Genomic DNA, 16275 nt, shown 5'->3' with positions numbered 1-16275 from the left:
CAAGTGATTTTAATGGCCCCGAGGTTTAATAATTTCTTATAATCGTATAGATTGGACACGGTAAAACTAACTCTAAAAGGTCTCCTGTACTAGTTTATTACAAATTTAGCAAATTAGGATAGGATCATATTCATTTTGTGAGTAGTATTACTTACATATACATACAGCACATCTGAATCAGTGGTTCGACCGAGTCCTTTAATAAATAATGGATGCGCGGGTACTATTTGTAGTGGCTATTTGTTCGCGACCTATTTATATTATGTTTTCTGTGTTATGTTTTTATACAGACGATTTTAAGAAGGCCTTTTTGTTTGTTTATGGCAAATTAGAGATTTCCAGGAATCGAAGATTCTAGAAATTGATGATATAGCAACCGTACGAGTTAATTAGAGTTATCAAGTAGACGCCATAGTAAACACATAGTGACATGTAAAGCAAACGGCGTCAAATAAATACATTTTTAATATTGTGATTAATATTGTGACGTTATAAAAAATGAAACAATATTCTCTTTCAACCATAACATCCTTCTGGTTTGAAGAGTATATGTACAAAAATATTCGCTCGTTTCGATAACCGAGTACTTATTCGGCGAGGACCAATTATTTTCAATAGAAGGATTAATTATGTCACAGGTTTACTTCTTCTTTCCTATGTGTAATAAAAACGAGATTAGACTATTGATATCATTAATCTTATAATGTAAGACTAGAGGTAGGAACAATATTTTTGATTGTAATTTCCTGAACTTCAATTAAAAAGTTGTACGTAAAGTATAGGATATATGTTTCCGTAGTCCAGCGGGTATACGTTGAAGAATAATTCAGTCTCGATTGATAAGTTAATAAAAGATTTGTAAATATTTTCCAACAAATAATATCGGAAAAAAATACATTTATTGTTATTTTGTTTTAAGTGGAATAGGAATTTACGACCTTAAATGTCTAAAGTTTATGTTAATAAAATATTTTATAGATTGTATACAAAATAAATTGATTTATTGATAATTTTAGGGAATGAAAAATCTTGCTTATAAATCTCCTTAAAAATGTTTTTGGATTTATATCTTGATGTTTGTTTGATATATGTTGTATCTAGCGAGAATAATGAAAAATCAACGCAAAAGCAAATACTATTGTTTTCTGTGTAATCAGCTCATATCCTACAGATATGTGTGTTTGAGATAAAATCAAGCCATTTTGTTTCAAATAATATTCCCTTTTTCGAAATAGCTTTTTTAAAAGGCAAGTGAATTTTTTTTTCTTCAGTAGATTGATCAGGATCTAGGTCTTTTCATTATCTTATTCTACATTTTATAATAAGCTTTCATCATTTAGATACAATTATTTGATAAATTAATGAATTCGTACAATTTGTATATTATCTAATAAAAAAAGTGTTTATTTTAGTTGCAAACGTCCAATTTTTTCTATACAGGGTGTGATATGAAAAGCTTTGATTAAGAGTAATGGCGGATACAGTTATGGCAAAGATCTGGAATTAATTTTTATTTAATTTCAGAATTCTACATGGGATAGTAAATAAAATGTCCTACGATGATATATTGATATCTAGATAGCCTAGAGCCTAGATCAGTTCCATGCATAACCAAAATATTGCGTTACAATAGAAACGAACAATAAACATCAATGCAGTTCATGACATAATTTTATCAGAGCGTCAAATTGGACGCTAAAACGGATGTTTGAAGCACTGAATATTTCATACGAACGTGTTTATCATATAGTTCATGTCAATTTTGACATGGGAAAAATTGTGCAAAATGGATCCCCAAATGATTGAATGTTAACTAAAAGCGTGCAAGTATCGCGTTCGATCTGTGCTCGAGTTGAAAACGTTGTAGACTTCTCAAACCGAATTGTTACTATGGATGAGACTTGGGTACATTTCTACGATCCAGAAACAAAGCAACAATCGATGGTTCTCCAAGACCTAGGAAGTTTCGTGTCCCAAAATCTGCTGGAAAAGTACTTGCTTCAGTTTTTAAGGATTACTATGGAGTAATCATGATTTATTTTTTGGATAAGGGTAAAATAATAACTGGAGACATTCCATTTAATAAAAAATTCATTATATACATTATTTTAATTTTTCCTTTCAATCATTGAGAAATATAGTAAACAATAAAAAAATGGGTTTACATTTTTTTCATGAATATCATGATAAAAGGGTTGTTTTTAAGGGTAAAACTATTATGATGAATTAATTACTTACTGCACCACTAAATATTATAATGATTATTAGTTATTAATTCTAAATTTTCATGAAAATATGTAGCGGGAAACACAATTCTATAATAAAACTTTTTTCTCCTGATTGAATGGACTATATATGAATCTCTGTCGGCCATCACATACATGCCTGGTTGCCAGTAGTTGATAATATATTCTATACCCATATCGTAAATTATAAACCATTTGAAGTGCAGGGTATCGGTCTTTTTATATTTCTGACTACGGAAATGGGCGCTTTATGAATTTTGAAAACATCCATATCTCAATTTCTCATAACCTACATATATTTGGCCAATTATTTTTCATAAAATGGTATGAAGAATAATTAATATCATAAATTTGAGCATCAATCTTAAAAAAAGTCGTTGATAATACCAATATTATCAACGTTACTGTTAATGATGTATATCGATGTATTTTTGTTGCAGATATTACCAAAAAAAGATTTATTACAATTTCTCTAGTATTATCACTAAACGTCGAATTAGAAATCACGCGTTTCCGTTAAAGCTCTCGTTGATGGTTTACCGAGATTTGTTTACCTGTGCCAACTCAATTAACTATTATCTACACGGTATGTCTCCTAATTGTGTGATGACAGACATATTGTGATATGTCTGGAAAATTGTCGAGTGCGCAGAAACATAGTCATCGTTCTACGTAGGCGCTCGTTCACAGGACATATAAAAGAAGACACACAGAATTCAAATCGACTGTTAAGAAGCGTTATTCAAGAAAATTTGTTCAAATTTCTGTAAATAAGTAAGTGGATTTGATCATTGATATATTTTCTAGCAGTTATTAATGATTTAATTTGATGAAGAATTATATATATATATATATATATATATATATATATATATATATATATATTTATATATATATATATATATATATTATAATTATTTTTCTTAAGGTTTTAATTATAATTCTTTTGATAATGCTTCTAGTTAAAAGCGCAATGTTGACGTTGTTGGCATTATCAAAAAATTTTTATAAAGGCAATATATTTAAATTTCTGGAGTTCCTAGGTTGAATAATTTTGATATATTAATGCATCCAAATGTTCTTGATTTTAGGTCTCTCTGTTCTCTCTGTTCTGTTTTAAAATTAGTTTTTTTTATAGTTTTTAAAAGAAAGATAAATTGTGACGTTTCAACTTTTCTTTCAGTGATAAAGACTTGAAGAAATGTCGAAACGTCAAAATTTATCTTTTTTCTATAACTAGCAAAAAAAGACCTAAAATCAAGAACATTTAGATGCATTTATATATATATATATATATATATATATATATATATTATATATATATATATATATATATATTATGTCTCTTCTCTTTTAAAATTAGTTTTTTCAATAATTTTTCAAAGGAAAGATAAAAATTGACGTTTCGACTTATTTCGGTCTTTTTCAAAATTGATATCTACACTGACGACAATTTGTTTATTTATATTAATCAATAGATCACCCACATAATGAATTTCAAAATAAAAAAAATCAAACTAGAAAATTCTCTTTCCATTCCAAGAGTTTTTTAATCTTTATAATTGAATTTATGTTTTTTTTGATGGTTCTTTGTTTTCTTTTTTTATCGTATTGATGACCTTTTAATTTATTTTCTTTTTTCAATTTTTTCTTTGAAATCCTAGGTGCTTTGAAATAGATTCCAACACCTATTTGTGAAAAATTGGAAAAGATAGCTCTATATATTTTAATCTTAAGTTAAAATCAACTACCTACTGTGTGAATTTTTCTTGACAGGAATTATTGTTATTTAAAATATTGATACAAATTTGATTCTTTCGGTAAAACTGGAGGTCGTAGTTCAATTGATTTATAGTTTTATTGATGGTGTAAACTATCTTTACTTTAATTTTCTTGTAAGTTCAAGAAGTTTTTTTATTGTCCTGCCCGGAATTGAAAAATTATTTGTATTTTATTTAGGCGATGTGAATGAGAAATCTGTTTTCACTTGAAATATCAAGCTCTAGCAGCAGCATAAAATCTTAATTCCAATTTCAATTAAAAGTACTAGCATTAGTTGATAAAAATGTCAATATAATTGATGTTCCTGTTTATGCTTCAAAATATTATTTTGAGGTAGGGGTGAATCCATTGAAGAGCGCTGGGGGCAATCGCGCCCTCCACAAGCCAATCATCTGGATACGAAAAAAATGAATAAATAGAAATCAAAGAATCATACTCGGCTTACACAAATATTAGTTTATTGATAATAAGATAATAATAATAAAAATAATAATAATAATAATAATAATAATAATAATAATAATTATTATATATATATATATATATATATATATATATATATATATATATATATAAAATGTATGTATTGTATGTATTATGAGATAAACTGATGAGATAGCGTGAGGGAATAGAAAAATTATTCTTAAAGTCGGGGAAAATAAGTTGTAAGCTTTCATAAACAGTGACGTGCTAAGTACAGTATTCAACAAAATACTTAGAGCTGTGAATATATTCATTTCAGATGAGATTTATCAAGTTAAGACAACAATATAGACGTTACACGTCGGCTACCAATTCCATTGATTTGACCTATATCTCCATAAAAAAATAAAACAAGGAGACATAAAAAAACAAATATGATTGTGGAAATGAATACTGTAGAGCTACAAATGTTGATTTTTTCGAACAGTTAAAGTATATGCAGATGGAACGAGATCAAATTATATTAAACATGTTACGTGAAACTCAAATAGATAGATCCAGTTATGTTGATATATTTTGCCAAGTCTCTAACGTGTAGCTTAATATATTTTAACAAGAAATAATTGATAATTGAAAAAGTTACAGGTGGTCAATTATGTTTTCCCGAAATTTTCTATAGATTTTAGTATACATTATTAGGTCACGTCCCTGCGAATATTTTTTTCTGATAATCATTAACCAAGCCATTTTTCTGTATACCGGAAACGTTACATTAAGTTGAGTATTGTAACACTCGATTACTAGCCTCTAATTACGTTGCTGAGATTTACATTTAGGAGCATGGAAATTGGTCAGTTATTGCCAAAAGGTGTAGTATTTGTTATATTTCATTCACACCTCCTTACGTTAACACTGATATAAAAAATAGAATGTGCTATAAACTCATTTAGATATGTCTCCTCAAGCTGAAGCTAATTATTATAAATATAAACAATGGTTTTCGCTATAAAATTGAAGATTGTACTATAATTTATAGCAATAGCAAAATAGAGTTTTTTCCTCGCATTTCGAATAAATGATATCGTGATATTATTCTATCAAAAGTTAAGGGAACAATGAAGTATATCAGGAATAGGATTCAAAAATATGAAAAGTACAACGAGGATGTATTGATATCTAGTAAGCCTAGACCAGTACCATGTATAAACAAAATATTACGTTACCAAAGCAATGAACAATAACTTATTAGAAGTGTCAGTGTAAAGTTTGACTTCAAAAAAGTAAACCAGAGTTACGCAATAAATTTAAAGAAAAAAGATGTCTACCAAAGTTATGAAAATTGGAGTATCGATCGAGCCATCATCAAGTACCTGTATTTAAAAGTGTTAAGAGGTGAGTTGTTTTACGAAGATATGCTTAATACCTTTAGTGATCAATGACCTTCGTATGCGACCGTGAAATATTGGACTGCAAGCTTCAAAAGAGGTAAATTTTCCATTGAAGGAGATGACTGAAAGGGAAGGCCAATTTCTGTGTCAACCGCGAAAATATTGATGCAGTTCATGACATGATTTTATCAGACCGTCGAATTGGGCTAAAACGCATATCTGAAGCACTGAATATTTTATACGAACGCGTTCATCATATAGCTCAAGTCAATTTGGACATGAGAAAAATTGCTGCAAAATGGATCCCCAAATGTTTGCATGTTGACCAAAAGCGTGCAAGTATCGCGTTCGATCTGTGCTCGAGTTGAAAACGATGTAGACTTCTCAAACCGAATTGTTACTATGGATGAGACTTGGGTACATTTCTACGATCCAGAAACAAAGCAACAATCGATGGAATGGTGACACTCTGGTTCTCCAAGACCTAAGAAGTTTCGTGTCCAAGAAACTGCTGGAAAAGTTCTTGTTCCAGTTTTTTGGGATTACCATGGAGTAATCATGATTGTTTTTTTGGATAAGGGTAGAATAATAACGGGAGATTGATATTCGACATTACTGACCACTCTACGGGAAAACTTAAAGAGAAAAGACGCGGAAAGCTATCCAAAGGTGTTTTGTTTTTGCAAGACAAGACCTCTGCACACAAATCTCATGTTGCCATGCAAAAAAATCTTAATTTAGGGTTTGAATCACTAGAATATCCCCTTTTTCACCAGATTTGGATCCAGCCGACTATCATCTCTTTCCTCATTTGTAAAAAAGTTGAAAAGGTAGTAAATTTTCTTCCAACGAAGAGGTAATAAAAGCTGTGGAGGTCTGGTATGCAGAGCAAGAAGAAACATTTTTTTTTAGTTTTAGAGACGTTGCAGGTTCGCTGTATAAATATAAATGTATCCAATTAAGTGGAGAATATGTTGAGTTGAGTAATAAAATATTTTGACATTGAAATTTTGTTTAGCTCTATAGTAGGTTAAGACTTTTTCAATATATCCTCGTATATAAACATTAGTACAATTGTTGCTTCATAGCTACTAATCCAATTAAAAATAAGTATAACATGATAGTTGATCTACTGCCGCTTCAAATTTCATATATTTGTTGCCTAAAATATTAGAGAGAGATAAATTCTCAAATTTTTTATGTTTGTTCCCAAAAATAATGGAGAGAGATAATTTATTCTCTAAAGCTGAAATGTCTCTTCCATTAACCTAGAATATTCTGCAACTCTCTCGGTTTTCCGTGTCTTCATTGTAAATTTATTCACACATGTTCTCGGTCAAATATCTTTGGCTCTTTAACTAATTATTTTCCCCATGGCTTTGATGCTAAAACTATCTGTTGTTGCCAATCACCGTATTCAAAATTAGTACAAAGTCGTTGACAAGACCTAGAAATCTCTTATCCTACAATTATTGGTACAGCTAATGTTTGTTCAATGATATATCAAAACAAAGCATAATATAATATCCCAATCTAATTCTGCAGTATGTATACGTTTGTTTTGAGCCTTCAGATCAGATCATAAAGGGGGAGTCATGGGGAACATATTTCTACCATATGTAAAGTCTCTTAGAAAGAATATCATGTGACTACTAAAAAGTGTCAACACCTCTTGTGATGTGGAAATTGACTATAAATTCTAATTGGCTATAGTTTTTACACATTTGATTTCATAAATTTCTTCATTATGTAGTACACACTATCAAGCATTCGAGTGATATAAGCTAAGCATAGAAATTCCAGGGCCGGCTTTTGGAAGAAATTATTTAGAAATTCGTATTGAGTATTGCACCCTGTATAATATGTTTTTAAATGCAATAAGTGATTTTCAAACTACATGAATAACCATTGGAAACGGCATATGCGAAAATGTAACATTTTTTACTAAAGGATCGAATCTTATCAAATATAGAACAACCATAATGATGTATCACATAATAAGGTATTAATGCAAGCAAATGCTATGAGTTTCAAGTGTTCTAGCTAAAATGATGAACTGTATCGAATTACAATTACTACAAATACAAAACAACAAAAAAGGGTGACTAATAACAATAATAACAGTGATTAATAACAATAACCAACAATTTTAGAATAATAACTAACACTATATAGTTGAGCCGCATAAATAAGAACTGAATGAAATACAAAATTGCGACAAAATAAAAATAGTTCGAAGTGTATTCTCGAAATGGAAGTTTCTACACATTTTTGTTGCCAAATTGTTAGTTAACAATTTGAATTACGGATACTCTAGGAATCGTTTCTAGTAGTATTGAAATTAGAGAACTTGTAGGTCATGAAATAGGATCTTTACGTCCTAATTACCAGTTGCCATAAACATTATTCAAATGTTGTGGGAATCCCTATCATGCTGAAAGTACATCCCTCGGATAACAACGTTCGCGTTGGCAGGCCAATTGGCAAAATATTTTGTAGAAAGTCCAAATAGACCTGCCCTCTTCGAGGATAATCAAATAAGTGAGGACCTATCAATTTGTCATTAGTGACACCAATCCATTTAACCGAAAACCTTAAGTGGGAACGACATTCTCGAATAGCATGAGGATTTTCTTCTACCCATACATGTGAATTACAGCAATTATTTATCCTGTCTCTTGTAAATTGGGCTTTATTTGTGAATAGTGTCCTGTACAGCGTTGGTTGATGATTGTTAATCCATATACAAAATTCCATCCTATGGATTCCGTCTCCAGGATGTGGTCGTTGAACCACTTGAATATGATAAGAGTACAGATGATTTTTTGTAAGACTTACTTTTGATTAAGTAACATTAAGTACTCAAATTCATTGTAACAGCGTCAATAATGTCATTTTCTACATGCCCTTCTGTTCTTCCACTTGCAAATCACCCTATAAATGAATAAAGAAGAAGAATTTACACTTTTTAGTAGCCTTATGATATCGTTCCTGAGGGTCTCTACATACGGTAAAAGTATGTAAAGTTCCTTATGATTCACTGTATATGTTTATTATGTTATATTTTTATGACACCTATTCATTTTCTTCTCAAATAATGGGTTGCCTCATCGATTATTTTAGTTTATTAAATCAGATAAAACGACAAAATCTTGTATCTGACATAGTGAGAATAATTTATGGGGATGGTATGTATAATATATTTTTTCACTTTAATAAAAAAGGAATTCCTAAGATAGTTCATCTTGGGAAATCTGTTAATTGTAACAAATCTCTTGTTGGTAGAGTAAAGGTGATCTATAATACATTAATATTTTAATTCTGTAATATGAAGCACATTTTTTCATTGTTCATTTGAATAAAAATAATTGTAAACATAACAATATGTATGTATGTATGTATGTATGTGAATATTGGGTATCATATACACTACGACCCAAAAGATCTATTGTGTCCTCCTTTCTTGCTGTGGTACTCGGAAACCAATGTTTATAGCTGATCTGTTAATCTCACTCCTTTTAGAAAATCCAGAATGTTCTTACTTAGGTTGATACATTCAGCGGATCTTTTCTGGTTATAGTTTTCCAGGAGAGTCTTTGCCTGTCTCAGCCTTTGAAAATCGTTATTCAATCCTAATAGATATGTTAATTGAGGTTTATTCGATGAAATATCGAAACGGTTTAGAGAGAGAGAATTTTTGTGCGAACAGTAACTTATACTTAAAATAAATAAAATTAATGTACAAAAGCACAAAATTCTTCAACACCATAGGGAATGAATAGAAAAAACGAATAATAAAAAAGTAAGTTTGAGCAAAAATTTTCTGTTAAACATACTTTATACCTCTGTATAATCGATATCAATTATCACTCCCAAAATTATAATCACAACAAACTAATCTTAGCTTTAAATTGAGCATTTAACGAAATTATTACTATTGAAATTGAGAATAATTTATCAACGTTGAAAATTAGGTGAATTAAGTACATTAATTAAACCATTATTCGGTGTGAGCACTTCATCTTTTTTTTCAGTGGCTCTACTTATTTTGTTTTTACTTTCACAACTCTTCCTTCCCACTTTTCGTTGTTAAATATTTTTTTCTGAATAATTTTTGCTATTACACGCATAGCTACTTCTACTTTTGAATCTTTATGCGTCCTTTATTTCCCAAAGTCTTGTAAATATTACTTCACTTTCCACTGACTTTCTGTATCTGCTATCCAACATTCTTCGTAGAATCTTTATTTCTATTCTTCATATTGGTTCTTTATCATGGTTTATTTGCATTTTAAGAAAATATTATTTAAATTTAAATTGAATTACTCTTATTTCGATTTTTTCTATTGTACAATTTTTATTTATTGATAATCAATATTTGTCTTTGGTATATTGAATAATGACCCCATGATATTATTGTTGTATTGCTTTTATTTATTGTTATACAATATTTATCTCTCATTCCACTCCATTAAGATATTCTTACTCTCCGTGAAAATATTCTCATGTCATCTTCAAATGCAGTTATTCTACAATACTAGCCTTTTGTAGAATAACTCATATATAATTCTTGTATTAAATAGATATCAAATGATACTGTTTGCCAACATTTTACCTATAGTTACTTCTACATTTCAGTACCTACGATTATAATTTTAAGAGGGTTCTTTTTTTGCGTATTGTTTACCATAGGAATTTATACGACAGATAAATGCCGCAGAAATGTATTAGGTAAATAATTATCCTATTTTTATTCAAAAGGTATCAATATGGTCGATAATTAACGTGCTAATTAAAAAAATATTTTGATTAAAAACAATGTTGTTGATTTTGCAGCAATCTAAAGCACGCTGTGTGGCTGTATACACAAAACAAGTTATTTTTTATTATAGTTGATACCTTCTAGCATTAATGTCTGACATTATTAAATAATAAATGTGGATTAATTGTGAGATGCATTATTAAGAATAACAGCTGTCTTATATCTTTCACTAGAATGGGCTATTGATTATTTTTTGAACAGTACCTTTTAATCCATTGGCTATTTGTGAACAAATAATAAATAGAAAAAACATTTCAAAATATTTTACATATTTGTGTTGTGTTGCAATTTGCAATATATTATGATCAAAGAGATATTATTCATCGTATCAAACAATTTTCATATGTTAAAGAAAAGCATCAATTGATTATTATCAACATGATAATAAATCTCAAAGCGAAGGATTGGGAACCCCCAATATTTCCTACTCCTATCATAAAAATGATATAAGAAAACCATATTTATATCAGCCTGAAAACTGGAAAGAAATAATCTTTCGATCTGCCGCAATCACGTTTAAATTAGAATATTTATTATATATTGTTTATTTGTCGTTTCCTTTTGTTGGTTTATTTTCAACTTTTTAGAAAAGTAAGTATCAGTTTACTTTTAGTTTTTATTTTAAAAATTTTTAATCTATATTTATTGCTAATTTTTTTCTTTTTTATAATCGAGTAAGTATTTTATTTATATTTATTTATGTTTTATTTAAATTCATATGCTGTTTGTGTATAAGATAGTAGCATTGTCACTAAATGACCCAAAATAGAATGCCATTTATCAAGACTGATTTTTTTTGTAATTTCCGAATAAACGATTTCTTCTTAACATTTATTCTATTAATTAGTTGAATCAATCTTTAAATTCGTCACTGTTTTTTAATAAAAAAAACCAAAATGGTGCATTTTATTTCTTCTCGTTTTTTTGATTTCAATGAAATTTCAAATAAGGGTCCAGAGAATACACAGACAAGTCATACAGTACATTTTGTCGTCAAACTATTAGCATTTCAAGTTGCGCTTGAACATATTTGTTTAACTTTAAAAGACGTTCATTTAACTTCTAATTATATAATATGAATCAAATTCAAAATAAAATGGAGGATTAAGGTAGAGTTTTGAGTTTAATGGTAGTCCACAACTGGGGCAAATTCATCATCCAAAAACTTATAGTTCTCTGTACAGCTACAATTTGTTTGTTATGACTAGTTTCCTAATTCATTTGAACGTTTACAGGGTGTATTATGTTGTTTTGGAATACTCTGTATGAAAAATATAAATAGCATTATTGTTATTATTTATAAATAGCAATATTCTCATTTTGGTACTCCTTTTTTTCAACAATTTCGTATTTCATTTGCTTTTGCAGTTATAGTAGAATATTACGTCTCATTTTTAGAACATATTACTTAATTATAATATAGAATCTATTAATTTCTGATGTAATGCCTTTGATAGGTATTGCTAAATAAGAGAAGATGAATGTCTATGAAGGAATATTGGTAATTTGATAGCCAAAAAGCATTATTAAACATACTTGAATATTCCATGATCAGATCTTAGTTGGTCCAGAAAGTACATATGATAAAATGGAAATAATTCCTAGCTTATGAATTGATTACGGCACATTATATTTACATAGGGGAGAAAGTTTTTCAAATTTTCAAAGCACCGACTCAAATAGTATAAATAATAAATATCTTTGAATCGTTACAAATTTCGAATATCTATATTTTTGTATATACCTTATATTTATTGTCTTTGTCATCATTGCTTTTTTTCTTATTTGTGGCGAAAAAAATATATAATTCTTATTCTGTATATTTATGTTTTTCACTACCAACTATATATATCAAGTTACTGTTGATTTTAAATTTCTAATTTAAATTTTTAAATTAAATTTCTAGAATGCATCTGCCAGCAATGATTGTTTCCGTTTTTGGAACGGCCCTTGCTATCTTATTGTCATCTGTTGCGAAAGCATCGATCATAAGCTGCCCACCTAGTGCCATTCAAGAGCAAATGAACCCATCTTTAAGACAACTTTGTTTCGCAATCGAACAGGCTGTTGAAGACATGCCCAAACAGTGTAAGTATACATAAGTTTTATCTTTTTTATAAATTCTCCGGTCCTTAAGTCGAATAGTCTAGCAAATGCTTGCTTATTTCTTTAAGATATGTCCACCTTTTGTGCGATCTATACTTGTTTTTCCTTTTTGTTTGCTAGGTAGTATTTGATTTTCTTCAAATTCGATTTTTAAATAATTATTCTACATTTCATTTGCTTCTGGGACTATCTCTGTATAACTCTCTTATGGATTTTTTTTCTTTTTTTTTCAATAAAGATATGCATATCGTAGAATCTTTTTGAAATAATATCTAATTTACTAAGTTGCCTTGTCACTGTGTAGAGCTATCTTTCTTTCCTATTTTCTGGACAAATACTTTTTATTCTAACATATTACATTACATTTACTATATATTCTTTATGATATTTGGCATACTTCTTTTTCAAAGATACTTAGGAAAAATTGAGGTGAAGACTAGAAATAAAAAAAAACAATTCAAGATACGAAGCATAGATATAGAGTAAGGAGGAAAGTACGAGATTTCATACTTGATATTCATACTAAGATGAATTAGAAGAATAACTATTGACGAAAGGAAAAGTATATGTTGCATTTGTGTAGCAAATAGCTTATGACAGGGTAAAAGAACTGAAATTGAGACAAATATGAGATAAAAAGCACTGAAACCCGTTTATAACCATGATTACAGCTCCTTTGACTTCCTGTTTGCCGCTATGATGAGTTTCTTTAATGTGGGAAAGTCGCAAGGGTGCAATATCTGAAAAATTGGACGACTGTGGCATGGTTGTCAAAAACTTTTGCAGTTCACTTCTCAAATTTATTTTTGTTTATATTTGAGATTTTTTGGCATCTTCTTTCACAGCTGAAGAAACCCCAATAAGGAAGAGGAGAATACGCACCAGAACAGATCACAAGTTCCAGCTATCTTAGCATAATGATAGTGGATTCAGGAAGAGAAGGAAATAAATAGAGTGCAACAAAGGCAGTAATAGCATAAGACACACTTGAGAACAACAATACTCCCAGCGGCAAAATATAGACACATTCGGAATTAGAAATTTCGGGAGAGAGGAAATTACACTTATAAAGTCATTTCAAGGTCAAAATATGATGGTGGAGAAGACAATAGGATGGTCAAAAATAAGGTGACTGAGTAACAAAGTTGAGTGAAACCAGAAGAGAAAAGAATATAGGGATGTGGAGTAAAACTATTGAAATAACATATAAACTATTTGAGAAGGAACATACTTGAACAATATGAGTAGTTAAACTTTATTTTGTAATATATACCAAAATCACTTGGTTGAATGATTAAAATAATATGGATATATGATAGTTTCATATTCGTTTTTCTATTTCAGATGCCGATAGATTGGAAGAAAGAAATACTAACTTAAATGACAAAAGACAAGATGTTGATCATGTTTTTTTGAGATTCGGGAGAAGATTAGGTTTATAAATGAACACAGCTTAAAGTGGATTTGGAGAAATATTTTTCATCCTATAGCTTAAATAAAGATATTTATCACATTGAGTTTCCCACTCCTTGAGATTTAATGTTATTTATTTGCGAAAGTGAATTTTTAATGTTATTCAATAAATGATATTATCTTTATAGATTTTGTTATTTTCATTTCAATTAGCAAAATATATGTTTATAACAAATTAATGTATTATTTTTTTAATGATTGAAGCAGCTAGAATACATAGAATATTTTCGTAAATTTCCATTCATTATTCTTTTCACAATTTAGCAGACAACTACTACAAATTTTCCACGGAGACAAAAGTTCGAAGGTTGATGTTTTTTATCTGTATTTATATATGTACTTATGTTTTACGATCAAACAGAAATATTCATTTTAATTATCTTTCCATTTTTATCAATTCAACCAAAAGGAAGAGGATATGAAAAACTCAATTTAAAAAGGAGTCAAATTATTGTAAAGAACCTCTATCCATTCTTTTGAAACACAATCTTAATTATTAAGTTTTTAAAATTTGTGCGGTGATATTAAATGGCCCCAATCACTTTTCGGTATGCAAGAAATGATGACATCTACCTAGATGTAGTAATACGATCCAGAAGAAAAATAATAATAGGAATATAATTTTCGAGAAAAAACTCTTGGATAACGTGATTATTGATTCTAATATTAAATAAAACATTCTCATATGAGTTTTTTTGTAGGGGCTAATACTAAAAGTGAATGTATATTTGACATTCGGTATTTCAATAGATTGTTTAAATTGAATGAAAGCACAGACATTGGAAAACTTATTGGGAAAGAAAGATAAATTTATTGTCCGATGGATAAATTTGGTGGAAAGAACCTAGTGAGATGTAATATTTTCGTGAAAAGATATCATCTTATCAAAATAATTATGTAATAGATTGTACACTGTACAAATAAGTTATATAGATTACCAATAAAAAAACTTTTGGTTGATTGACTTATTAACTTATTATTAGTTACTCAATATTCGACGAGAAGACTGCATTGCTATATTTATCAATTTGTTGAAATTATTGTTATGAAAAGTCACTTATTTGAGAGACTAATTCAATCACAAAGATGAACCTAATAACCTGATAAGAACTTAGAGAAAACTGAAAATTCGTCAACTGAATGGATTTTATAGAGGTAGAAATATTAACATACATCAAGGTGTGAGCAATGGACACTTACAACACCCTCAGTAAAATACCGCTGTTTTGCTCTGTAATATTATCACCAATCTATAGCTATAGCTGAAGATATAAATTCGCTAGTATATATACCTGTGAGTGAGACCTATCTTTACCAGAATATTGTTGATTTGCATTTATTTCAAGAAATTTGCTTCAGTTCATCTCTATCTTGTAACTTACTTACTCACCTCTGGGAATTGAGTTGTGTATTTTCTTAGGAAAATGTTCATTTCCATGTGGCAATTGAATGCTCTCTATATGAATATTTTTGTTTGTTCACATTAGGTACACACGGCAAATGTTTTAAGGAATTGTGTTGTAGTTATTTTTATAATTCAGTGCAACGTTGAGTACGACTTCCAAGTTCAAAATTGGCACGGTTAATAAAGTTAAATGCATATTTCAATCATATAGATCATATAGAGGAATAGCTACAATGTTTAATCGAATATATGATGATGAATAGCAGAAACTAATTCGTTTGAATCTTTAAATTTATAATGGCCTAAGCCAAACTGTATGTAATAGAGAAACCAATAACAGAATAGGTCTAAGAAAAGGTGTAGTAGTACTATTCTGTTTAACAAAATAACCTATAAAAATAACTATTCATTGCCTAGTATAAACTGAATGACTATTTTGCACTATTTAAAATCATAAAAAATTGAATAAGGAGTTTCCAGCCTTTTTATATATAGTATTTTTAGGCAAGGATAACATAATTCGCAAGGCGTTTACCTAAATTTTATTTTGAAGGAATGACAAAAACATCTTAGGAGTTATTCAGTGTGACGTATATTTTTTCTCCAATGATAATTTTCTCAAGAAGTGAT

General features: G+C 29.1%; 1 protein-coding gene across 1 annotated transcript; it reads left to right on the top strand.

The window, feature by feature from the left end:
• Positions 1 to 2940: 2940 nt before the first annotated feature.
• On the top strand, positions 2941 to 14415 carry LOC130450618 (myosuppressin). Its single transcript, XM_056789105.1, has 3 exons — positions 2941 to 3020; positions 12568 to 12749; positions 14112 to 14415. The coding sequence occupies exons 2-3, from the start codon at positions 12569 to 12571 to the stop codon at positions 14207 to 14209; spliced, it is 279 nt and encodes a 92-aa protein (XP_056645083.1). The 5' UTR covers positions 2941 to 3020; position 12568; the 3' UTR covers positions 14210 to 14415.
• The last annotated feature ends 1860 nt before the right edge of the window (positions 14416 to 16275 follow it).

This window comes from Diorhabda sublineata, chromosome X (genome assembly GCF_026230105.1).
Source record: "Diorhabda sublineata isolate icDioSubl1.1 chromosome X, icDioSubl1.1, whole genome shotgun sequence".
NCBI classification, from domain to species: domain Eukaryota; kingdom Metazoa; phylum Arthropoda; class Insecta; order Coleoptera; family Chrysomelidae; genus Diorhabda; species Diorhabda sublineata.
This window is presented reverse-complemented; position numbering and strand designations above follow the sequence as displayed.

Excerpts from the sequence above, each read along its gene's own strand:
- LOC130450618 (XM_056789105.1), top strand. The coding sequence starts at position 12,569 with ATGCATCTGCCAGCAATGATTGTTTCCGTTTTTGGAACGGCCCTTGCT. Across the intron at positions 12,750-14,111 it reads TGAAGACATGCCCAAACAGT|ATGCCGATAGATTGGAAGAA; the intron begins GTAAGTATACAT and ends TTTCTATTTCAG.